Consider the following 24,684-nt stretch of genomic DNA (forward strand, 5'->3'; position numbering starts at 1 on the left):
AAAACAAAAAGAAGAAGTAAAAGATAAAGCCATACCTAAAAATTCCTTTTTTTTTTAAGATAAGAATTTTTATATAGATGCCAATTAAACCCCAAACTGTTTCTTAAACTGTTTCTCCCTTTCTCTAAATTATATCAAATAGTTTCTTCATTTGTTTGCTCAAAATGATAATTGTCCAATCGAAACCCGAACTTTTGAGAATTTTTTATTTTTATTTTTTCCTTTCAAATAGTGCATTTGAGACGATAGGTTGGTGACTTGGTGTGTCATTTACACGTGCGTATCGTGGAAATGTATCAACAATTTACACGCCTCATGAAACGTCCCTTGGTTAGGTTGGTATAGTACTTTGAGCTAAACAAAAATATAAATCGAACAAAAAACGCTGCGTTTTTGTTTCCACATCTCTTTCTCTTTCTCTCTTAAGCCTCAAGAAAGAAAAATGGGTGTGATATCTCCGACTGAAACTCTGTTCTTAAAGTCTCAACATCGTCTTCTTCAACCTCGAAACTATTCATACGCACTTGCTTTTCACAGCACTCGACGAGTTGCGAATTTCCCACGCAACTCATTCTCTTCTCTAGGTTTCACTTTCTTTCTCCTCTGTTTTTATGAAATGTTATCATTTCTTTAGTCTTCAATTCTTGTTTTTGATGGGTTTAGTTCTCTTGTAGGATCATGTTCTGTAGATTTTCCACTACGAAGTAACCCGATTTCACAAAGTAAGTAAAAATCTCGGCTAGTAACTCTGTTTTTAGGAGTGAAGAAGTTCAATTTTTGAATGTTTCTGATTTTTGGTGTGTTATACAATCCAAAGATAGCAAGTCAATTCATCCTTGGCGGAGATATGTATCCGAATCTGACTCAAACGAGGTAAACCACAATCAACAAAATTGCGGCTTTTATCGCTTTCTTGGCAAGTAACAGTTCTGTTTTGTTTCAGCTGTATCATAAGAAGGTTTCTTCTATTATGGAAACATTAAAGCAAGCCTACTCTTTTATTCCTCATGGAATTCTGTTAAGTACAATATTAGCTCTTGTCTATCCACCTTCTTTCACATGGTTCAAGCCAAGGTTTGGATCAACCTACTTACTAATTTGATCAAAATCTTAATTAGACATCTCTCTTTATTACTATTTCTCCTTATTTAGGTACTTTGTACCTGGCTTAGGGTTCATGATGTTTGCTGTTGGTATCAACTCTAATGAAAGAGATTTTCTTGAAGCACTTAAAAGACCAGATGCTATTTTTGCCGGTTACATCGGACAATACTTGATTAAACCTCTCTTAGGTTACATTTTCGGCGTAATTGCTGTCTCTCTTTTCAATCTACCTACTTCTATAGGTGCTGGAATCATGTTGGTCTCATGTGTTAGTGGAGCTCAGCTATCAAATTACACAACTTTCTTGACCGATCCTTCACTCGCGGCGCTTAGCATCGTCATGACATCTATCTCAACGGCCACTGCGGTCCTCGTTACACCTATGCTTTCACTCTTACTCATTGGTAAAAAGCTTCCCGTTGATGTGTTTGGGATGATCTCTAGCATTCTTCAAGTGGTGATTACACCTATTGCCGCAGGACTACTTCTGAACCGGTGGGACATCATCTCAATCGATTAGAATTATTGTAATGTTATATGTTAGAAAGAACAAAAAACTAACGTTACGTTACAAATGTGAGTGCAGGTTGTTTCCAAGGTTGTCTAATGCAATCAAACCATTTCTTCCGGCGTTAACAGTTATCGATATGAGTTGTTGCATAGGAGCACCCCTTGCTTTGAATATAGATTCAATCTTGTCTCCGTTTGGTGCAACCATTTTGTTCCTCGTCATCACGTTTCATCTCTTGGCTTTTGTTGCTGGTTACTTTTTCACTGGTTTCTTCTTCAGCAAGGCACCTGATGTAAAAGCTCTGCAAAGAACAATTTCCTATGAAACAGGAATGCAAAGTAGTCTTCTCGCTCTGGCCCTCGCTACAAAGTTCTTTCAAGATCCTCTCGTTGGAGTGCCTCCAGCAATCTCCGTGAGTTTTCAATATAGTTTTGTTACATCTATTTTCTTCTATTAACCATGTTTTTGTTTAACCGGAATTTTTTTATATTTTGCAGACGGTTGTTATGTCTCTAATGGGCGTCTCGCTTGTTACCATATGGAAAAACAGAAAGGAGTAGTGACATGAAACCTAATCAGGGATTTTGCGGAATTTGCTGTTGTTTATGGTCGGCTGTTCCAATTGTTTTCGTAATGATCTGGTTATGTTTTCATATAAAAGAACCAAGAATTTACCCATAAAAAGTTTAAAATGTTTCCATTTTTGGTTCTTGATTGGTTCTGAGACAAACCAAAACAGAGTCAATCAACCAGAGTCCAGAGAACAATACAAGTTTTCACAATTTACTATTCATGTCCATGTGTAAGACTTGTGATATAAAGTTTGAGACTTTTATGGAAACCGATGTATCAAGAAAAAAATTGTGTCTCCGGACGAGTCTAGCATTATTCTATATTCTGAGCATCTTCCTTCTGGCAGTAATATTCAAATTTGAGCTCTTTAGGTTATCTCATGGTCCTTTGCTTAATCATGAAAAGATAAATCCTTTGGCTATGTTTTGATGTTACTCATAGACTTTTAGTTAACTCTGACTTCATCACTGGTTCTATTTCTTAGTAAGTAATAGCTATAAACTATAAGAATAACCTTTTCCTTTTTTGGCTCTATTTACTGACTTTACCTTTGGTCAGAAAGGCAGGAGTACTGGCTTCACGGATAAGAAACAACAAGAAGTTTGGTTTTTCAAAGTCAAAAACAGCAGGGTTTCTTGACCTTTAAGAATTAGGTAGGATTCTTTAGGGGGATGTGTAAGCCAGTCATATATTGCAGGTCTCATAATTGATGATTCTTCCATTTGAAACTTAAACATAGATAAATGAAAAAAGTTTCTCTAATCACAATGGTTATGAATCATGGTGGAAGATGATCTAAGCATTATCTATAAAATTTATTATTTGTAGATTTGTAGATCTAAGCTTAAAAGAGGAATGTCATGTTTGATTACATCAATTATTTGTAGATTGTAAATATTTTAGTCCTTGTCGCAATTGTTTTGGCAGCGTATCTTTTCATACTATTGATTTTCAATACAAAAAAAAAGGTAAATAAAATTCATTTTCTTAAAAAAACAAGGTTTGTGTTTAAGACCAAAAGTAAGATACAACCCGTAAGCTTAAAGCCATATTTGCAAAAATAATTTCACTTTAATTATAGCTTAAACAAACTAAATCATATAAAATAAAATTTGTTAAAATTCCGACTTTTTCTTATATCAATCAGCTAAAAATGTTCAACCATATGCTTTATGATTTATCTAATCAAATTGACTAGACTTGGCAAAATACCCGAAACAAGGAATCAAGCCAAATCCAATATGAATCCGAATTCGAAATTTTAAAATACCCGAACAGATTCTAAACATCAAAATCCAAAATCCGGAAATCAGAACCCGATTCAAACCTGAACCCGATTAAGTACCCGAATATATCCAAAATATATATACATAAAAATAATTTAATAGTAATAATCATATTTACAACAATTTAAGTGTCTAAAATATTTAGATTTTAAGATATTTTGTATATTTTTAGGTATTTTACTTACTTTTAGATTGATTCGGATAGAAAATACTTAAGTTTTTCTAAAAGTTTTTGTATAATTTAAAATAATTTGAATATATTTTTGTACAAAATTTGAAATTTTTGATATTTCGAATAAATCTGAATCCAAACTAGAAAAATCTAATCCGAAACCGACGTAAATACCGGAACGTATATATTTTTAATCGACTGTCGAAGAAAAGTAAGAAACAGTGGACTGTGTAGAGAAATGGTAACAATAATAGAATGACTCTTTTAACTTCTAAGATTCTTATTTATTACGAAGATGTCATTACCCCTAGATAAGCCGTTCGATGAAATTAAAAGCAGTAATGTCACATAAACGTCGGTCGTAACACATCCAACGGCTAAAACCAATTAAAAAGCACGCCAACACTGACGACGTTAAGAAAAAAACAAAGACAAGACCGACAATAAAAAAAAAAAAAGAGGAAACCGTGTCTCGTGGTTCGTAAACCAAACCATATAACAAAAGCCTCATTTCTCTCATCAACCATTGTTGCGTGTTTGGTTATCTCTTCTTTCTTCTCTCTCACCTAAATCAAGGGATTTGTTCTGATCAACTTTGAACAGAATTTACAACAAATCCCTAGAAAAATCTGACCCTTCCTTCTTCCTCAGGAAGATTTAAGATACTTGTTGATAAGGATATTCGGAAGAAGCTTTTGAAATTTTTGGCAAAGGTCTCATTTGATCCGACTTTTCTGGTAATTTTTTTCCCTTTATTGTTTGTTTTTCCAACAGATCTGAACATTTTTGTTACGATTAATCAAATTTCTGTGTTCTTAAATTGGATTTGGGGAAATTTTGAGTAGCGAGATAGATCTTATCAAAGCTGGGTTAAATCGAATTTTTGTTTATAGAAAAGCTGGGTTTAGATCGAAATGAATCATTTTTGATTATATAGAAGCTGTGTTTTATTGGAATTTGATCAATTTTGATTGTATCGAAGCTGCGTTAAATCGAAATGATTGATTATATTGAAGCTGGGTTTGATCGAATTGAATCGGTTATTTGATTATCATGTTATGAATTGAAGACAACCTTAAAAAATGAGTCTTCTGGTGTCAGATGATAAATTGTTTTTGTTGTTTGTTTAGTTGAAGGTGAAATAGATACAAAAAAAATGGGCTCAGAGGAAAACAACAGCACAAGCTTTCCACCAACAGAGCCAAAGCTCTGTGATAACGGATGTGGATTCTTCGGGTCACCATCCAACATGAATCTCTGCTCGAAATGTTACAGAAGCTTAAGAGCCGAGGAAGATCAAACCGCGGTAGCGAAAGCTGCGGTGAAGAACTCTTTAAAGCTTCCATCTTGCAGTATCATTGCACCTGGACAAAAACATCCTCTGGAAATTAAACCAGCTCATTTGGAAACCGTTGTTGTAACCGCTGAGCCGTCTTCTGTACCTGTAGCCGCGGAACAGGACGAGGCTGAGCCGTCGAGACCTGTTAGACCGAACAACAGGTGTTTCAGCTGTAACAAGAAGGTTGGTGTAATGGGGTTTAAGTGCAAATGCGGTAGCACGTTTTGCGGGAGTCATAGGTACCCGGAGAAGCATGAGTGTAGCTTCGATTTCAAAGAAGTTGGACGTGATGCAATTGCAAAGGCTAATCCTTTGGTTAAGGCGGATAAAGTTCAGAGGATTTGAAGAAAACAAACTTTGTTATTTTTAAGTATTTTCGTTGTCTTCTGCATTTGATCAGTTTCTGCCTGGGATGTTCGATGTTTGGTTTCCATGAATCAAAATGAAAATTGCTGTTCTTGCTTTCTCGGTCTCTTTGCTCGTATATCTTGTAGAACTACACGCCTTGAGATTGGATCAATCTATTTGCTGCGTATTGGTTCTGTTATGATTCAACTAAGGGGATTGAACATCATGATGAATCAAGAGATTAGTGCGGTTGTTATAGAATCAGTTTAGTACTATATTATAAGAAAATGTGCTCATATGTCATCCATGATGAACATGATGGTGGTCTCAATTAGGTTGACGTGTTGTTGTTTCGGGACTCGGGTCATCAGATAACACAGCAAAAGGACAGTCATACGAGAGAATTCATGGAAAATAGAGATGAGATTATGTGATTAATTTTCATTTTGGCGATTTGCCATAAATACACAAACCGTCGAAGAACAAAAGAAAAACATTGGATATGAATATGATCATTATGGGCCAAATACGGGCCGAGGTGAGTGGGTTCTGGAGCTGGCTCAGATGACTTACAGTAGGAAGATGTATATGATTAATCATAGAACTTGTTAACTAATAGGTGGGGCAGTTGCCTGATAGGTTATGGATTACCATTACCTTTATAAAGAAGAAGAAAGAAGCTGGTGTGATACTAAGTATGAAGACTGAGACAAGGAAGAAAGACTCTAATTGTAAGAGAGGGTCTTGGCTACTATCTTTATTTTAGAACTATGTCGTTTTAGGCTTGTTGGTGTATTTAAGCACTGATTCCGCATTATTAGGGTTTTTATAAAAATAATCAAACAACAATCTAAATATCAATTTCTCTTCTCATCTCATACTCTCCGCCAAAAACGGCGCATAGTTCTATTTACTCTGTTTTTCATTTCGTTACAAGTCTCAGATAGGCCGTGAGCTTATCATTGCCCCTTCTTTATTTTCGAAATTTCGTAAGAATTTTAAGGGATTGATTTAACAAGGTTACTGAGTATTAATGTAGGCATGTAGCTTAATTCTTTACAAATTTAATTCCAGATTTTAAATAGCAACGTAATCTACATGCATCCTATACTATTATTTGGGGGGAGTACAATTTTAAGTTGTAACCTTTACGTGTAACAAATATACATTAATAGATGTCATTAACAAACATTTGTAACCATATAATTTAACCCATATACTAATCACGCGGGTTTTCGGGTTTTCATACGGGTCAAATTATTATTAATGAAAGACTTGGTAACAAAGTAGATTGAGAAAGATTTCTTTAACAATAAAATCAAATATTCAGTTACCTAAATATTTATTTGTTACCTTAAAAAATTTATGCAATTTAATTAATTAAATTGTTAAAACAAAAACACATTATTAATATTTTAAAAATGATTAATCAAAATGAACATATAAGATTTTTGATATCTAACTTAAAATATTAATTTGTTATTAATCATTTTTTTGGTTAAAGGGAATGTGGTATTATTTTTGGCCGCAAAAATAAATTTTGGCGGCAAAATTTCATATCTCATTACATGTTCTCATTAGATGATAGATAATTTAGTCATTTTGTTGAAGAAAATAAATATTTTTAAAAATAGCCTAACAGGAAAGGCTATTGTTGCAAAAATGCAGTTAAAAAAGTTACATTTGCTAATCCCCAAAAACCAAAATTAAACAGATATATTTAAAATATTTATAATAGGCAACAGATTAAATATAATGTATTATATGATGTATGAGTTATGATCCTTATACCTATTTTAATATTTATATTCAACTTCATACAACTCTTTTTTGAAAATCATAATTTTATATACTACAATAAACTTCTAAAACATTGTAATCTGGAATATTTTAAAATAGTTTAATTTCATATTTTTAAAGAATATCATAATATTTAACAGATCAAAAAATTAAAAAATTATATCTCTAATTTGATTTTTTAAGCAGATATACTTAAATTATATATAAAAGACAACGGGTTAAATATAATCTATTATATGATAAAAAGAGTTATGATATCCTAAGTATATCAAATAGATGGAATCAACATGTTTTCAAAATAAAAGAGATGATGAATCATATACCAACCTTTATAGCTATGTTAATACAGAGGTAAGTGTTGTCGTCTGACGTCTGCTATTTTATTTTGAAATTGTCCGCTTTAAACCAAATTGGCCAACAAAATAACTATGAGAGAACAGAAAAAGAGACTAAACTGGACAAATAAATAATTTTTGTCATATTAACAAACAATTCAAACTATCTTATATACACTACAATCTTATCTCCTTCATTATTGTGAAAACATGATTCTAAACAAAGTAAATATAATACAAAAAAAAACATAATATGACACAAATTCTCAAAATTTATATTATAACATTTTTACTTCAAAAAACAAAATTTAGAATTTATTGAATGAAAATATTTGGACATGTGCTGTAATACGGGGCTTATGATCTATTTTACTATAATAGTTATTTCCCTCCGTATCAACTCGAAAATTCATGTTTAGAAAACTCATTCTTTTCCCATAATTTTACCAATATTTATAAAATTTAAAACTTCATAAAATTTTAAAGTTATTAATATTTAAAACTTTTTATAAAGTTTTTAATATATAATATTTTGAAATTTTTAAAGTTTTAGTTATTTAAAATATATAACCGGAGTAAACCGAATAACACTTTTAATTTTTGATATCTGATAAATCAAGTTTTCTGCTAATTCGTATTGAGAATTATTTTGGTCTTTTTATAATATAACTCTAAACGATTTTTCAATTATTTAAGCAATGTAAGACCTTGTAATAGATATGAATTATATGTTTGAGTATTATATGTTTTTAAAAAAAATATGAATTACATCGTACGCAGAAAAATCTAATATTTTATTAACAATATGTATTTTATATATAAAGTCAAAATAATTTAGATATAAGAACAAATATAGTGACAGAAAATTATATATTTATTTAATGTCCATACAAAGATTTTAAGAAATTAGCCTTAATCGAATATAGTTTAATAAATAAATATTTAATTAAGGATAAAATTTTTGGAAAAAGTTAATTCAAGTATTTAATACAAATTAATGATTTGTAAGTTTTTATGAATAAAATATTTGATTGAATTCAAAATTTGTAAGAACTTGTATGTTATTAGTAAATAGTGTAGAGATTTTTTGGTCAAAAAATCTACCAAAAATGTATATGTAGATAGTATACCAATAAAATTGCCGAATTTATAATATCAATATACTATTATACATCAAGTATTAGCCTACCAAATTTTATACTTGAATAAAACTAAAAATATATTTAAATATATCTTCTAAAATACTACTTCTGAAACTTTTAGTTATTAAGTAAAATTACTTTAAAAATATATTATCTCCTATTGTAACAGGGGTTAGAACCTAGTATAACATTAAAACAACAGACTTACCATATGTGATATGTGTGTAATCAGTTGCAATTACCCCTCCTTAAAAACCACACTTATGGCTTACCCTAATATCTATATACAGTGCTATATCTTTTATAGAAAAAAGTTGAGAATTTTGTTTTGTGATGTTAACATTTTGTTTTACTTACATATTTTCACGTAAAATATGCGTAATTTTTGTTTTGTTTTATCCTTCTAAATGAAGTTACTTAAAACTTATATAATAACCATATTTAACTCGAAGTTGGCACCTTTACCCAAAAAAAAAACTTGGATATGGGAGAAGATGATCTTAATTATCTAAAATACCGTAAGATATTAATAACAAAAACATCTATGGGAGTTGAATTACAATAGTTAAAGTAATAACTTGAACCAAAAATAATTTTGGATAATTAAGTAATTCTTGTAAACGAGCAAAACATACGGAACATAATTAAGAATCAAATTCATCAAAGAAATCTCAATAAAGTAAATAACAACTTAAATTAACCTCACATAATCAAACATTAAAAAAAAAAGATCTACCACTAAAACGAACCCAAAGGAAACAAAAAAAACAAAGAAGAACCTGAAAACCATCTACTGAATTGTTGATCTTCAATATTATCGCCGTCTTCAACTTCACGTCATACTTCGTAGACCTCCTTTTAATGATTCCATGTTAGCTTGCTTTATATATATGTAAGATCTATTAGTAAATAGCTACATATATACAAATACATAGCTATATATGTATATATTCCATTGATCATGTATATATAATAATAGCAATCTAATAATCAATACGGTGGCCGACCCGTAGACCAATACTGCTGATCATTCTGTTGTGGCGGTGGCAACTGAACCGAACCAAGAAGATTCGGTGGTAGTCCTTGAGCCGCCGCCATAGCTGCCATAGCTTGTTGCTGTCCCATCATCGGGGGAGATCCCATTCCACCACCACCTCCTCCTCCTCCACCGCCTCCTTGAACTGGCGTCTGCATCTCATCTTCTTCCAAAGGCAGCCTTTCGTACGCCGCATTGCTAAAAGAAGCCGCCATAACCACCACAGGACCCGAACACAACAAAGGTCCCACCACACTACCTCCAACGACCTGCCCTTGTCCTCCGGCTAGGTAAACGCTTAGTCCGGTGGCTGCAGGCGGCGCAGGCGGAGGCAAGAAAGATCCCGAAAGAGAGAGGATTTCAAACCGGCCGTGAAGGCTAACCACCGAGCCAGGTGGCGATCCAGGCTGACGTATAGTGACGTTAGTAACGCTTCCTGTACCGCTCATAACGCAAACGCCTCTTTGGCGGCGTCTAGCGAACGTAGCCATACAGTCAACTATGTCACATCCGTCTCCTATCTCCATGACGTGAGTTCGAAGCGCGTTTGCGCTGTCTCTTGTTATGATTATTGGAGCTTTAGGTTTGTTCTTGGATCCTGCTGGTCTTCCTCTTGGCCTTCTTGTCATCTGTTCTCCACTTCCTCCACCACCGCTTCCTCCTTCTCCTCCGTGTAAACTCATCTCTTTACCTTCGCTACCGCTGTTGGTATTAGCGATGTTGTCCATGTTATCGCTTGTCTCTTCGCGATCCATCTTGATAGATCTATTCAATATTGACCCTCCTTGCTGCTCGTGATCTTGATCAAGGTTTCTTTGTGGTTGCTGATGATGGTGGAGAAAGAACTGTTGTTGTTGTTGTTGTTGATGTTGTTGTTGATGTTGTTGTTGTTGTTGAAGATGTAATTGGAAATCTCTAGCATGGAAAGGAGGAGGAAGAGAGCTTTGTGATCCATGAGATTGAACTGGATCCATTCTATGTTGAGATGAGAATTGATTTTGATAATTTGACCTAGGAGAGACTCTAGATAGAAGAGGAAAAGAATAATAATGTTTTCACAAAATACATCAAGCTGGAATTTTGTTCTTCATCTTATTCTTTGATTGATTTGGTAAGGTTTTATTTTCTCTCTCTACTCTTGTCTTCTATTCTCTTTTTCTCTAGGTTTGTTTATAGCTTCTCTTCTGATTTGAGTTGTACTTGGAAGGAAGTGAAAAGGGCTTTTGGCTGGTTTTTATTTTCACTCTCTTCTTTTGTAATTTTTACTTTTTAGTTTATTTGTGATGTGTTGGTGTTTTGAGGTGTCTGTGGGGGTTGTCTACTTAATTTGCTTTGGTTGGTGATTGGTAAATTAGGGTTAAGATCTAGAGAGAGGTAGAAGAGAAGAGAGATGTAGAGCTTTTGTTTTTTTCTTGTGCTTATGATAATGACATCATTCTCATGTTTTAGGCGGTGCTTTGGTCCCCACTTCTACGCCATTTGTTTTGGTATAATATTTCAATCCCTCTCAATTTCGATAAGTATAGATTTTATGCTTACATGATAATTGATTTGTAATGAAAAATGGTTTGAAGCAATTTTCATATAATGTAAAAACAGTTTTAGCACCGATTTGTAATTTTCCGCAACGTGTATGTATACTGAATAGTAATTAAGTACTCCTAACATCATATATTTAAATACGTATACATTAAGTATATGTTGCACACATACATATATATATATGTACGCACATGTAATTGGTTTTCTCTATAAAAATAAGAATCTTCTAACTTCTAGGGCAACTAAGTACAAAGAAGTGAGATATATACTTGTTTTAACAAAAACTAAAGAATTTCAGGCGCATGAGCAATAAAGTAGATAAATTGTGTGGTATAATATACTATATTAAGAAGAAAAAAAAAGATAGAGGATGCAATGTGGGGATATGGCATTGGAGAGAGTGAAGTAGTAAGAAGACGCGAAGAAGGCGCTGACAAATCTCAAACCCAAAGGGAGAAAGCACGAGAGAGAGAGAGACAAGAGATTGTTGAATTGAATGTGCAAAGAGAGAGAGAGAAGGATCGGAGAGGCAATGGCATGACTCTTGTGGACGCAAACCCATGTCTTAAAAGATGCTCTTTGTCGGCTCTCATGCTCTTCCCTTCTCCACGTGCCCTTCTCCTTCCTCTCGTTTGCATTTTGGATTAGCAATGGAATGCTCAAAATATGTGTGTGTGTATATGTTTTTGCTTTATAATTTATCTAAGTTATGTAGTTGAAAATTTTATTTAAGCAAAATACTACAAATTATTAACTAGTTTCTATTAATTTGTGCAACTTTTCAATGACTAAATCTAGTATTCTTTTGGACGTAAAATAAGACTAATCTATTTGTGGTACAAGTCTAATGTTTCATGTTGTTAATGTGATGTACCATTTTCATACTGCATCAAATGTGCCAAATACTTAAGACCTTAATATCGAAGGAGATTTACTCGTTACAACACTTAGAAACAACACAGTAAGCGGTTCAAAGGAATAGTTCCATTGTAAAGATCTACGCTATACGGTTTTATTCAGATCACATTCATGATGGACAGTTAACTCTCTTTTACATTTTACACACAAAATCATCATGAACTACTCTAGTTTCATGAGATCTCCACAATTTGTAATAATTAATTTACATGTTATGGAGATTACATTCCGAATCTGGCGCACAAAAACTAAGCCTTTGGTTACTGGAATAATGCGATTCCATTTCAGTATTATTTAAATGGTTAAGCTATTACAGTTTCTACATAAATAATATATTACATCTACACATTTGGTCATCCGATCCGTAATCTTCCAATATTAGCATATCTAATAGTTTTTCTTTTCTTTATATAGCATATCTAATAGTTGGGTATACCTCTATTGAGTTACATTAATTCACATGAAAACGAAAAAAGAAAGAACCAATGAATATGGATTTATACTTCAAAGTTGTTTTAATACACTATCATAATCGAAGTTCTTTCCTGTATTTTACATTAAAAAAAAAAACTTATTGATGATCTGGACCAGCTTATATGAGAACATAGTTGGTTGACAATAAAAGCAAGTTTATACGAGAACACAGTTCCACCAAATGAGGAAATTGCTGTTGATGTTTGACTTTATTAGATTGATATCTAATCTCAAATATGAAAATATGACTCATAAGTAATTAGAACATTTGGTTATGTACGAATCCAAAATTATATGCATGTACAATTACTCGCTCAATTGTGTTAATCTTAAAACAACCAAAACCATAATGATAGTTGATAAATGGTTCTTTCACTTTTTGAATTTTAAGAATGTGATTCCCTCATTAGATTACCATGCATATAGCAATAATAGTCATTATCTTATATTTTGGAAAAGTTAGTTTATCATCTGTTTTATAACATTCTTTTTAAACAATTATGATTATCATGCAAACACTCTTGTTTTAACAATTACTACCAATTTACCATGTGTGTATTATCTTAAATTCACAATGCATATGACGTATTGATGATAGTAATTATTATTATTATCTTTTCGTTTACTTAATTTGTCCTCCGTATATATATACTACTAGCAACTACGTACTAATATTCCCAAAAGAGATACAAATTTTGTTTTCTGTAAAACTTCCAACAATTAGTTGGTTTGATAACGATTATTGATCCCAATACATTACCTTACGTCATAGTTTTTGAAGTATGATTATTAATAATCTTACGAATAACAAAATCAATAAAGTTTTTAGGGAAATGAGGTCACTTTGTATTTTCTAAAACTTTATCCTCATCAAAAAAAGGCATGACTTTTATTTATCAGACCAGCGTTTGAGTTCTGAAGCTCGCAAAAAGAGAGGACAACTTGCTTTTAATCTCGAATTTTACGGATTATTAATTGAGTAGTCTATAAATCTTTGTACGTCAGTATATGTTTAAATTGTTAAAGTATGAGTATTGTTAAAAACATTTGACATCTTACTTTGTATACTATAATGTTCTAATCATTTTGTGTGTCACTATCCCAAAGTTCGGTTAAACCATTTTTAATATATCATGACATGCTCTAATAAATTATATAGATTATTAAAGCATCTAATATAGCCGAAAATAGCATTTTTATTTAACATTTCAATAGAAAGAAAATAGCATCTCACTTATCTATTTACAAAATCGTTTTTTTGTTTGAACTTCTTCGAAAGTTTTTTTTACTGCAAGTGTATTATTTAATCATATCAAAAACATTTTTTATCATATGATTTTTATCACAAGAATCTTGCAGTCAATTTTAATGGAAAAGTACAATATGTGCTGAAAAAACTTGAACCTATATAATACAAGAGATGAGGATGAAACAATTGTCAAACTGCGTCAGATATTTGATTATATCCTCTTAATTTATGTATTTTCCAATTTGATACTCTTAAAAATGTAATGAAAGTACTCAAACTATTTTCTATAGTATCACTTATCGATACTAGAAATGTAAAATAGTGAAATTTATTTGAAAATCGAGTAAACTATTTTGTTGGTATAATAACTTTAAACAATAATGAAAATGTTTATGCATTTTAATTAGATAGAAAAAACAATCTACTTATCAAAACTTCCAGATTATGCGTTGTCAAAAGTAAAATTCCTGATGAAGACAAGAAAAGAGTAAAGGCAAAAGACAGACAATATATTGGTAAAAGGCCAAAGGGATGCAAGCTTGTAAAGCATCGAAAAATTGTGATGAGAACTAAAACTATAGCGTAATTTGTGTTGCCCACAAAAGAAATATATAGATTAGGTCACATATTTTAAGAAAAAAGAAAAGAAGAAAAGTTAAAACAAATAAATGAACCTATCACTTTAGAAGGAAAAAAGTCTATGTCAAATTGAATATGTATATAACTGTATGAGCAATTGAGCACAACTTGGATAAATTAAATAAATAAAGAAAGTTGGTAGATTATGCTGATTAATTAAATATTTTTAAAATTAAGTCCCCATGTGGATGGCACCTAATTGCCTCGAATCTTATCGTGCTTATGCTTTCCTCACGAATTCAATTTATTATTTATGGTCCCCTCCCAGCCAATGTAAATAAATGTTTTTGTAGTAGTGATTAACACATATAATTACGGTATGTCATCAATCAATTAATTACCATCTTTTCCAAAACAATGGCGTTTATATTTATAGGTTTTGAAGTTTTTATTTTGACATTCTTATTTTATTTCTTATATATTAAAGAGTTTTTTATTTGTGGCTGCTTTGAGTCTTGTTCAGTTATGAATGAAACAAGTCTTTAGAAAAAAAAAAAAGAGAGAGAGTTTATCTAGATATTTAAAAACATATAAACAAATAAGAAATTGTGCAAACGGAGTCCAACCAAAAACAAAATTTGAGGTCCCAAAAATTAAAATTTTTGAAATTATTTAATTAGTTTTTTTTTTGGAAGTCTTCAGATATTAAACATACATATTATCAGCCAAAACCATATTGAAACATATCGACCGAAAACATATTAATTAGAGTAAAGTCTCGATAGTTATGGATGGGTTCTTGAGCAAGATATGATCCTTCACCTCGATTGAGCTAAAAATGTCATGAAATGTTAATTCCTATTTTACGTTGAAGTTGACTATTTGCTTTGGGCAATACATAACTTCATTGGGTGAATCTAGGGTTACATTTTCACTACTTACTCTAATCTTATTTCTATGGTTGATAATTTTGCAGAGTGGCCCATCTTTGCAGAAGAGATGATCACTTTTCGATATATTCTTATCACTTTTCCTTTTTTAAGATGTTTTTTTTGTTGTAACAAAGTTCGGTTTAATTGTTTAGTTAAGAACGTGTGTGTCCCTGATATTCTCTTTTTCCATACAATCTCATCGATTCTTAAACGGCTTTTTTTAGAAGAAAGTTTATTTTCGATAACTTAGTAGTTGTTGAAAAAAATGAAAAAAAATAATAATTCTAAACTGATCTGTCTTTGAGCTGTTTAATAAATGTGACCTCCAAAACAATCTGTTTAATAAATATCCGAAAACCCTAATTAAAGTTGAATTAAAGCCTAACTAATCGGTGGATCAAAAACTGGATTAGGCACAAGTATTCATGAAAAGTCGTGATAATAGGAGATTAATGTCAAAGTGGTGGGGGCGTGTGAGTTAAAAAAATGATTAAGAGACCATTAGTAGAGAATTAAGACGGCATCGTTGAGACTTGAAAGGGGGAGACAAAATTGAGCTAAATGACAAAGCTAAAGCTAAAAAGAACTTGCATGACATGATATATATCAACGGTGCTTCTATCCATGATGAATCTCGTGATTAATAAATTATTTATGTCTTCTTAATCTCATATTATTTGTCTACTGAATTACAATCACTTCATATTCACAACATCTTGCATGGGTGATATATAAGGGAAAAGCTATATACAACAAGTAAGTTATAACAATATTCTACAATCCACAAAAGTACTCTGAGTATCTGAACTAACATAATAAATGACTTTGGTACGAACAATACTTACAAGTTAATCGTCCAACCTTTCAGGAGCTCTTTCAGGGTCAAACTAAATTGTTAAAGTTCATTATACAGAATCTTTGTGGATTTTCATTGCCAAAGACTAAAAACAATTTCTTTTTGGTTTGTCATTCACATGGTGCTAACTTTATGTTCCTGAATTATATTATTCTTAACATATAAATATTTTTCAATTTTGGATAGCCTGTACATATATATATACTGTTAGATTGAAAAAACTAAAAAACAGGCATATGCGATGATGATTAAGATTTTTAAATCTAAACTAAAATAAAACTAATATTACAAAAATTAAGAAAATATACAATTTCAGATTTAGGGCTTAGTTTATATGATTCAGAAATTATTTTTCTTAGATCAGGGTTTAAGATTTCAGGTTTAGTTTTTTTTTTTTTTGATTTAGAATTGAAAGTTTAAAATTAGACTATTTTATTGATTTAAATAATAATGATTTTATAAAATTTGGTATAAAGTTCAAATTTTAATTTTAGTACATTATATTTCCCTGCAGATCATAAACAATGATTCTCTATATCATAAAAATTATAGTAGATGTGGTTGGAAAAAAAAATATTGTAGATAAGTTCCAGCTTATAGTCTTCTCAGATTAGTGACTACTTATTAATAAATGTACCATGTCATAGTACTAAGTACTATCATCATATATAGTCGAGGGAAGACATTAATAATCTCATTCTGAGCTAAACCGATTACCTCAAATGGTGGTGGGCTGGTAGCGATGACTTATGGCGTTGTTAACCGGGTCTGTTCCCCGGTTCAAGCCTATGATCATACGCTTCAATGTGCAAGTTTATTGAGCCTAGTGCAAACACATCCCAAGGGAACTTTATAGAGCAACTCAACTTACCTACTTCACTATATAACCAATCACAAATTCACAATGTAATCTTGAACAGCTTCATAACAAAGAAGGTTTTCTTAAGCCCAAACAATCTTATTTTCACTTAGATAGAAAAGTCCTGTATTTCTATATTCTAAATCTCGAAATTAGTATTCTTCTTAACCTTCTTGTTAACCAAAACTCCAAAATTTTATATTTCAATAAAACTTCCCATCCTTCTTGATCACCAAGTCTCCAAGATTCCATTCCATTTCTTAAAATTTCTCTCTTTTCAAATCCCAATTGATTTGACTCTAACGTTACTATCTATAATACCATTGACCTAATGTACGCAAGTTTGGCTTTCAAGCCTAGAGAAGAGCTTGAAGGGTCTTTAATCAAGATTTAGGGTTTACTCACATAACATTGTAAAATCGTCAATCGTCTAGATAAAAAACTGGCCTGGGGAAAGAAATGCCAATAACAACTGAAGTCCAGAAGCTATATAGCAAGTAAAGCTTAAGGATCAAGTGTTAGTAGTTTTTGTGAAAAAAGCTTAAAGTCTTAAAGGCGAAACAAAGAACCGAAAATAAGAATGAGCAAAGACGAACACATACGAATATTATTGCAAACAGCAACTATGAACTTGGAGATTTTGCATTAATGGAGAAATGATATGGATGTAATATACTATTCATCTAAAAAGCCAGATTCAGAGGCAAAAGACTCTAACTCTTTAGATTTCTCATCAGTGAAACCAAGAGTTGCCAGTATCTTGTGACCTGGAGATTCAACTTCAGACCAAATCCCAAGTAGTATATGTGCTGGCATTACTTCCCCGATACCACCTGTAACAACAAGCATTGAAACAATGGAGCTTAAGAGTCAGTCTTGAAGTCGAAGTAGGCACATCTGTTAATTTCTTAGTTTATACTAGAAAAAATGACTAGCCAACGACATAAAAACTTCTGAGTAAACTAAGAAATTAACAGATTATCAATCAGAATAAACTGTTCTCCAAATGATGTTGCTCTCACGACAACATTTATCACCATATGCATATACTGGAGAATATTATAACCAAAGCTATCTCTTTGTTGCAAGATTTATAAGCCAACGACATGAAAAACTTTGGACTACACTAAGAAATTAACAGACTCTCCATCAGAATAAACTGTTCTCCAAGTAACGTTGCTTACCGATGTTTATCATTATATGCATATAATGGAACATTTTATAACCAAAGCTATCTCTCTTTCACAAGATTGATAAGCCAACGATATGAAAACTTTCTAGTACACTAAGAAATTAACCAATCGATATAAAATTTTCTCCTCTCACGGAAACATTGATCACCATATAGCAGAAGATAAGTTTCACAAAGTTATAGAGACAGATCAAGCTAGAACAGAGACAAACCTGCTTTTAGATTCTGATCCAGAGCAGAGTCAAGTGCTCTTTGAGCATCTTCAGTTAAAGGAGGATGTTCCGGGCTAAAGAAATACATATCTGCCTTTCCTAGTAACTTGACCGTTTCTTCACGCACTTTGTAAAGCATAATCTTATTCGCCCGCAAAAACTTTGAAGTAAAACTAGTTCCTGCTCATCAAAATCAAACACTATCTCATTCCAAATATCACTCACTACCAAGATCCTAGTAACCTTTTGTATCATCTCAAGCAATAAACCAGAAGTAAAGTAAGTAAGTACCTTCAATCAAAATACCCATGAGAAGTGCTTCAGTTCCAGTATTTGGATACTTGAGCTTCCTAGCTTCAAGCTCTCCCATTGCAAATGATTTAATTGCCCTCCATGACCATCTACATTCACAACATTACCCTCTAACTTTCTTTAAAAACCTAAATCAACCCAGGAACTTTAAAAACAAGCAATTCAATTCAATCTTAGGTCTACAAGAAACAACACTTACTTGGGCTTTTTCGCATCAGAAACCACTAAATCTGGATTCCTGCAACAAATTAAAGCACATAATTGAACAAAATCAACCACAATTGCGAAAATGGAGCAACATAAAATTGATCAAAATCAACTAAAATCCGATCAAAACTTTAGAAATTTACGCGGTGGGTAAGCTGGAGATGGCGGATTTATGGATTCTTCTTGGGCGATTAGTTTGTAGAGCGGAGACTGGAGAAGTGAGAGAGAGGGATGAATCAACAACGCCTAACCAAGGATTCGTCAATGCTTTTCTTGTAGAGAAGAAGTATAATGGAACAGATAGTTTCTTCTTAGAGAAAGAATCGATTTGTGAGATGATCGGATTCGTCAAAGCAAAGTTGCAAGAAGAGTGAGCCGCCATTTTCGCGAGTGTGTCTGGATAACGGGAAAAATGAAAGAACGTCAAATTGGGAAAGGAGAAGAAGAGTCCTGGAGAATGACGATTGTCGAAACGATATCGTATTCGTTTTATAAATCTTAAAACTTTCTTATATGGGCTTAAAAGATGTGAATAAACCCAACACAAAATAAGTTTAGTTTTGGGCTTATTGCTTATCATTAAACGGGCCTATCAACGAGTGAAAGAGTCAAAAACAAATTTTATCACAAGACAAAAAATTCAAATAGTCAAAAAGAAAGTGAATGCTGAAACCTAATTTATTTTCTCACATATGTTTGAATACGAATGGTGGATTTCATGTTTTCACTCTGCCTTTTAAAATTCTACCTTTCATTTTCTAATAGACACGAGTTAATGACAACCATTAGCTTTATCATTAACTAAGTTGATTTTTTACTACTCCGTTTAAAAGTTTAATGCCAACACAAATTCAACACAGTTTTCAGAAAAGTAAATCCACTATCATAGTAAACCATTGTTAGCTTGGAACAATTATATATCTTTTTAGAGAAATTAGTCTCAAATATGATTGGGAGTGAGACAATCTCGGATGGTTGTATCTATTTTTCTTTTACTGAAAAATAGAGATTTTTTTTTTTATGTCAATGCTTTTTCAAAAGTAAAAATCTCTATTTGTTAGAAAAAATAGAAATTTTTATTTTTTATTCTATATATAAAAAAACTCTATTTTAGAGATAAAACTATAGATGAGTTAGAATGAAATAAATACAAAAATAAAGTATAGAGATAAAAATAGAGATGAGTTGGAAATGATATGAAGGAATAGATTAGAAAGAATCTATATATACATTTTTGCAGCCATTTTCGCAAATAAATCCTAGACTTGTACTTATTTACAATCTAATGCCATTAGCATTAAATCTTTTTTCCAAAATAATTAATTTTACTTTAAATTTTTGATTTAAATTGTCAATCACATTATCAATCAAATTTAATCCCAACAAACTTCAAATCAATCTCTTAAAATTAGCATAAACATATTTGTTAACAATATTTTAAAACAAAGTTTTTTGTTAAAATAAATATTATTCTTACTAAACGTTTTTTGTTTAAATAAATAAATTTTGTATTTGAACTTATTTACAATGTCATGTCACTGACATTAATTATTTATTAATGAAAATATTTAATTAAAGATTTAAATCTTCTAAATCCTTACTTTTAGAGTTATTATGTCATTACTTTGTAAGCAAAAATATTATTTTTTAAATATTATTATTTATATATTTAAAATTTATAAAACATTATTAATATTTAAACTTATAAAAATTTTGATATATCATAATTTTTTAACATCAGTTTAAAAAAATCTTAATTTTTGCCGTCATATTTTATGATTCAAAATTTTAAAAATGAACATATATTAACCAATTGGCAAAAAATGTGTGGGTTCAACGTCCCGCATCGACAAAAATATTTAGACAATAATTTATAAACATATCATAAATAAGATCAACATTAATATAAATAAATGGGTTTTTTACAGGACGAATTTGACGGGACGAGTTTGGCAGGACGTTACTTAATAACAATTGTAAATTATAAAATAAAAATATATTATAGATATACAATTTGCAAAAAAAAAATTATACTAACTTTAAAAAGATAAATTGTCTCCGCAGTGTACCGCGGATTAAAATCTAGTTAGAAAACAAAAGCGTTGTCATTGATTTTATTCTATTTTAATTTATATCGAATTTTTTTGATATTTCAACACTAAGATTTTTTCACATTTTTTAATTTAAGAATCTTGAAATTACTTATTAAAGAACCAAATCAAAATTTCTAAAGCTCTAGTTCCTTGACAAGTGGCGTTGTTTAAGATTTTAAATAATCCTAATATCTCTAGTAAAATAAAATAACAGCCAAGTACGACTTTTTTGTATTCACTCTCTCTCTCAAAGATTCCGTCTATAGAATCATTTTCACAATTAGAAATCCGAACCCAAACTCATCAATTTTACAAATTCTCTCTTATCTCTATGGATCGTACCCACCAACCCGAATCTCCGACGGCCCGACCCGGAAACACCGTGGTCCTCTCAATCGATTGTCTAAAAGGAAGCTCTAAAAGCGAAGAATGGAGCGGCGATATGCTTCAAACCGGAGACATAGTAGAAGAGATCCGGATCGGGTCAGGACCCGGTTCAGCTATTTTCAAAGCTCCGTTTAAAGGAGGTAAAGCTTGGCTTCAGAAAGTTTTACACAATTCTTTTAGGAATAAAGAAACTTCAATCGTCGTCAGAGTTCGACGTGGCTCCGATGATTTCTCCGATCTGTCTGCTTGTATTGTTCCTAATGAATCCGCCGGGAAGAGACAGTATATGCTTAGATCCATTGATGACCCGAATTATACTGTTGGATTCTCGGATCGAACTGAGTCGGATTGTCTCGGTTTGCAAGGTGAGTTAACTCGGTCGGTTTAAATATCTTCTTGTCTTTTTTGTACTTTGGTTGACTTTTCTGGCTTACGTGTTGACTTTTTCGTTTGTATATTATGTCGTGTTTCTCAGTTGGTGAAAAATCAATTAATGTTGTTTTTCTTAACAAGTGCGATTTTATTGTTGATCAAAAAAACATAGGTTTAGGTTTAAACTTTCATAATAAAATGATGTTTTTACATAGAAGAAGCATGTTTTGTGTATCTTGCAAAACAATCAATTTTTTCATTTGTTTATACACTTTGGAGTTATTATTTGATGATTAATTATAAACCAAGAATCTTACTGTTTTTTTTCTTATTTTTATAGTATATATTAAGAATCTTACTATTTTAGAATGAGAGAATATATGTATACAAAATAAGAATGTTTTTATGGATAAAAAAATTGAATGAAATGTGGAGATGCGGGGTATCGATCCCCGTACCTCTCGCATGCTAAGCGAGCGCTCTACCATCTGAGCTACATCCCCAGTTTGATAAATAATGATTGCAGAGTCAAGAGGATCAAGAATGGTAGAAGCATTGGTGAAAGCAAAGCTTCAAGATGGTTATGTTTCATATCCATGGGAAAGACGAATGCAAGAAGCTTTACCAATCTCTGGTTCCAGCAATTTCCTCTCCATTCTTTTTCTTCCCAAAGCTTCTGGTAATTAAACCAATGTATTGACATTAGTGTTAGTCACACATTCATTTTAAATAATCTCTATATGTGAATAATATTGATGATTTTTTTTCGAATATCTATTAGCTTATGGAAGGACAGGTTCTCGGTACAATGACTTGGAAGACACGCTTGCTCGTGCTAATGCTTGGTTAAGTTGTTCACAAGCTAATGGTGTTCCCATTGTTTTTATGAATATTCAGACTGAATCTTTGCTCACTAAGGTTAGAGATTTTTTGTTTTGTGTAACATTGTTTTTATGTTGAGAGATTAATATGAAAATGTTGATTGTTTTGTTTCTTATGGTAAAAAGATATCTGGAGAAACAGCGTCGGCGACGGTGAATACAACATCGCTTTCGGATCTATCGAATCTTGCAAATACGAGTCTATATGGGTTTGAGGATTATCATGGAGTTGATATTGGTGTGGTGAGAGCGGTTCGGCTTTGGTTTGCTCCTCTTGGTGTTGAGTTCCCACTTGAAATCAAACTCAAAGATGATGATACCAAACTTGGCTTCTCCATTAGCCGCACCGAAGAGGTAAAACCGTAAAAGTCCGCATTGAACTTCTGTATCTACCAGACGAATCATGTTCTTTCGTTTTATGAAGTTATGACTTTTAGATGTTTTCACACACGATTTCTCGTTCTGAAGTCATACAAAACATTTTAACATTTGGAAACATTTCTGGTACAGGGTTTCATTTACGTGTCATCAGTGACGGACCACGAAGACGAGAGTGCACCAGCTGCAAGATCCGGCTTGAGCTCATTGTACAGAGAAGCAGCCAAGGCATCACGTCGTCTGGTGGTTTCTCGTGTCGGTAACCAAAAGGTATTGCCATGGATGGTGTCCTCCACAGGAGCAATTCGTTGCTACGACACAGTTTCGCTCAGCCAGAAACTGTCACTGCACCGTCACGCTAAAGTCCACATAGGCCTCCATGTCTTCCTCTGGGACTCCTCTGCCACGGCAGATTTCTCCTCGCCACCAAGGAGTAGCAGCGGTGGGACTCACTTGTTGTTTAGTAACGAAACGCTGGATTCCACGGAGTTCCCACGGTATGGTGAGGTTTTACCGCCACGACAAGTCGGAGACAGACAGGTGATGCCGTTGCCGGATGAAGATGTGTTTAGGTTTGAACGTGAAAATGCCGGTAATGCTTCATTTAAATTCCAAGAGATTCCTTTCACCAACGAGTCTTTGTGATGGAAATCTACTTTTGTTTTTTTCGTTATGTTATATTTTGGGAGATATGTTTTGATACGTGCATGTAAAGTAATTGGAACACTCGAGGAGATGAACTAAGGGTAAGTTAGTTATATTTCTATATTTAGTTTGCTCCGGTGATAGATCATGGATGCTTGTTCAGTTGTTCCTTTCTTTGTAATGGAAGGATTTGTTATCTTCAACTCCATAACATGATTTAACTTTATATAATTATATATTCATCTTTCAGAATAATGAACAAAAATTGTCGACAAAGTCAATAGATAATTGAAATGTTTTGGATTTGTGCCGAGGTTTGAGGCTAAACAGAGTAAAATGACAAAGTTTTATGGGCTCTATTCATAACAGTGAGTGGGCTTATGTATAAAGATTTGCAATTGGGATTTTTTTCAACAAATGTCAAGCGTGATATATGTGTAAATCAACGTCAACTATTTTGTTTAATACTATAAAATATTGCTTTAAAATGAATCAACGTGTACTTACCTAGAAGATTTTTTTTATTAATTTAAAACAACCAAATAAAATAAAATTGAGAAGTAGGAAAATATTACATGTAATATTTAATCCTTGTAATTGAGTTTTGGAGTGGCAACAAGTTTATATATCTTTTTTAAAGCACGCTGATAATTTTTTTATTTTGTTATAAAAAGTTCACATGATGGGTATTGCAAATATTGTCAATTTGTCATGATAAGATTTTTTAATAAAAATTAAGCTATATTATTGTTTACTTGTGACCAATTGAATTTCACCAGAAATGAACATGCGATATCAGCACCACCACCTAATAATAAATGATATAATTGCGTTATATTTCCTTTTTTCTTCGTATGACTACAATTCACACGAAAAAATTATGGGTTTATCTTATTATATAAAGTATGGTTTTCAAAGTTACTAACTCATAAGATCGCGCCACGTATCAA

At 32.0% G+C, this 24,684-nt stretch overlaps 5 protein-coding genes, 2 long non-coding RNA genes and 2 other non-coding genes across 14 annotated transcripts; 5 read left to right on the forward strand and 4 right to left on the reverse strand.

Moving 5' to 3' along the window:
- The first annotated feature begins 268 nt into the window (after positions 1-268).
- BAT5 (bile acid transporter 5) lies at positions 269-2,838 on the forward strand. 5 transcript variants are annotated; one of them, NM_202809.3, is made up of 7 exons: positions 269-584; positions 675-722; positions 818-873; positions 944-1,074; positions 1,153-1,599; positions 1,691-2,027; positions 2,113-2,838. In NM_202809.3, the coding sequence occupies exons 1-7, from the start codon at positions 443-445 to the stop codon at positions 2,173-2,175; spliced, it is 1,224 nt and encodes a 407-aa protein (NP_974538.1). In that variant the 5' UTR covers positions 269-442; the 3' UTR covers positions 2,176-2,838. The 5 variants fall into 5 exon arrangements, with proteins under 5 accessions (NP_974538.1, NP_001328580.1, NP_001319909.1 ...); NM_001340770.1 differs by having other exon boundaries at positions 818-1,074; NM_001340768.1 differs by having other exon boundaries at positions 944-1,599.
- Positions 2,839-4,038: 1,200 nt separating this feature from the next.
- Positions 4,039-6,177, forward strand: SAP7 (A20/AN1-like zinc finger family protein). Of its 2 annotated transcripts, NM_117274.3 has the most exons (2): positions 4,039-4,383; positions 4,777-6,177. In NM_117274.3, exon 2 carries the CDS (start codon positions 4,803-4,805, stop codon positions 5,328-5,330), a length of 528 nt encoding a protein of 175 aa, NP_192941.1. In that variant the 5' UTR covers positions 4,039-4,383; positions 4,777-4,802; the 3' UTR covers positions 5,331-6,177. The 2 variants fall into 2 exon arrangements, with proteins under 2 accessions (NP_192941.1, NP_849364.1); NM_179033.1 differs by having other exon boundaries at positions 4,172-5,447.
- On the reverse strand, positions 5,862-6,060 carry AT4G05940. The gene has a single exon (NR_141939.1). It is a non-coding gene; the product is annotated as an other RNA (non-coding RNA).
- A 2,936-nt stretch (positions 6,178-9,113) lies between the features above and the next one.
- On the reverse strand, positions 9,114-11,628 carry AT4G12050 (Putative AT-hook DNA-binding family protein). The gene has a single exon (NM_117275.4). It carries the CDS (start codon positions 10,618-10,620, stop codon positions 9,601-9,603), a length of 1,020 nt encoding a protein of 339 aa, NP_192942.1. The 5' UTR covers positions 10,621-11,628; the 3' UTR covers positions 9,114-9,600.
- Positions 10,911-11,117, forward strand: AT4G05945. The gene has a single exon (NR_141940.1). It is a non-coding gene; the product is annotated as an other RNA (long non-coding RNA).
- A 2-nt stretch (positions 11,629-11,630) lies between the features above and the next one.
- Positions 11,631-11,830, forward strand: AT4G05950. The gene has a single exon (NR_141941.1). It is a non-coding gene; the product is annotated as an other RNA (long non-coding RNA).
- A 5,602-nt stretch (positions 11,831-17,432) lies between these two features.
- AT4G12060 (Double Clp-N motif protein) lies at positions 17,433-19,455 on the reverse strand. The gene is made up of 5 exons (NM_117276.3): positions 19,122-19,455; positions 18,971-19,009; positions 18,751-18,860; positions 18,460-18,639; positions 17,433-17,888 (listed from the first exon to the last, which is right to left on the reverse strand). The coding sequence occupies exons 1-5, from the start codon at positions 19,358-19,360 to the stop codon at positions 17,731-17,733; spliced, it is 726 nt and encodes a 241-aa protein (NP_567386.1). The 5' UTR covers positions 19,361-19,455; the 3' UTR covers positions 17,433-17,730.
- A 1,825-nt stretch (positions 19,456-21,280) lies between these two features.
- Positions 21,281-24,008, forward strand: AT4G12070 (uncharacterized protein). Its single transcript, NM_117277.3, has 5 exons — positions 21,281-21,823; positions 22,357-22,509; positions 22,612-22,748; positions 22,838-23,065; positions 23,222-24,008. Exons 1-5 carry the CDS (start codon positions 21,403-21,405, stop codon positions 23,732-23,734), a joined length of 1,452 nt encoding a protein of 483 aa, NP_567387.1. The 5' UTR covers positions 21,281-21,402; the 3' UTR covers positions 23,735-24,008.
- Positions 22,261-22,333, reverse strand: AT4G12065. Its single transcript has one exon. It is a non-coding gene; the product is annotated as a tRNA-Ala (tRNA).
- Positions 24,009-24,684: the final 676 nt, after the last annotated feature.

The sequence above is a fragment of the Arabidopsis thaliana genome, chromosome 4 (genome assembly GCF_000001735.4).
Source record: "Arabidopsis thaliana chromosome 4, partial sequence".
Taxonomy (NCBI): domain Eukaryota; kingdom Viridiplantae; phylum Streptophyta; class Magnoliopsida; order Brassicales; family Brassicaceae; genus Arabidopsis; species Arabidopsis thaliana.

What these genes read in the sequence shown, in the direction of transcription:
- BAT5 (NM_202809.3), top strand. Translation starts at nt 443, where the DNA reads ATGGGTGTGATATCTCCGACTGAAACTCTGTTCTTAAAGTCTCAACAT. An exon ending in CAACTCATTCTCTTCTCTAG is followed by an intron (nt 585 to 674) that starts GTTTCACTTTCT and finishes GTTCTCTTGTAG; the next exon opens with GATCATGTTCTGTAGATTTT. An exon ending in TTCACATGGTTCAAGCCAAG is followed by an intron (nt 1,075 to 1,152) that starts GTTTGGATCAAC and finishes CTCCTTATTTAG; the next exon opens with GTACTTTGTACCTGGCTTAG.
- SAP7 (NM_117274.3), top strand. Translation starts at nt 4,803, where the DNA reads ATGGGCTCAGAGGAAAACAACAGCACAAGCTTTCCACCAACAGAGCCA.
- AT4G12050 (NM_117275.4), bottom strand. Translation starts at nt 10,620, where the DNA reads ATGGATCCAGTTCAATCTCATGGATCACAAAGCTCTCTTCCTCCTCCT.
- AT4G12060 (NM_117276.3), bottom strand. Translation starts at nt 19,360, where the DNA reads ATGGCGGCTCACTCTTCTTGCAACTTTGCTTTGACGAATCCGATCATC. An exon ending in TCTGATGCGAAAAAGCCCAA is followed by an intron (nt 18,861 to 18,970) that starts GTAAGTGTTGTT and finishes TTGTGAATGTAG; the next exon opens with ATGGTCATGGAGGGCAATTA. An exon ending in CATGGGTATTTTGATTGAAG is followed by an intron (nt 18,640 to 18,750) that starts GTACTTACTTAC and finishes TTTGATGAGCAG; the next exon opens with GAACTAGTTTTACTTCAAAG.
- AT4G12070 (NM_117277.3), top strand. Translation starts at nt 21,403, where the DNA reads ATGGATCGTACCCACCAACCCGAATCTCCGACGGCCCGACCCGGAAAC. An exon ending in TTTTCTTCCCAAAGCTTCTG is followed by an intron (nt 22,510 to 22,611) that starts GTAATTAAACCA and finishes AATATCTATTAG; the next exon opens with CTTATGGAAGGACAGGTTCT. An exon ending in CCATTAGCCGCACCGAAGAG is followed by an intron (nt 23,066 to 23,221) that starts GTAAAACCGTAA and finishes TTTCTGGTACAG; the next exon opens with GGTTTCATTTACGTGTCATC.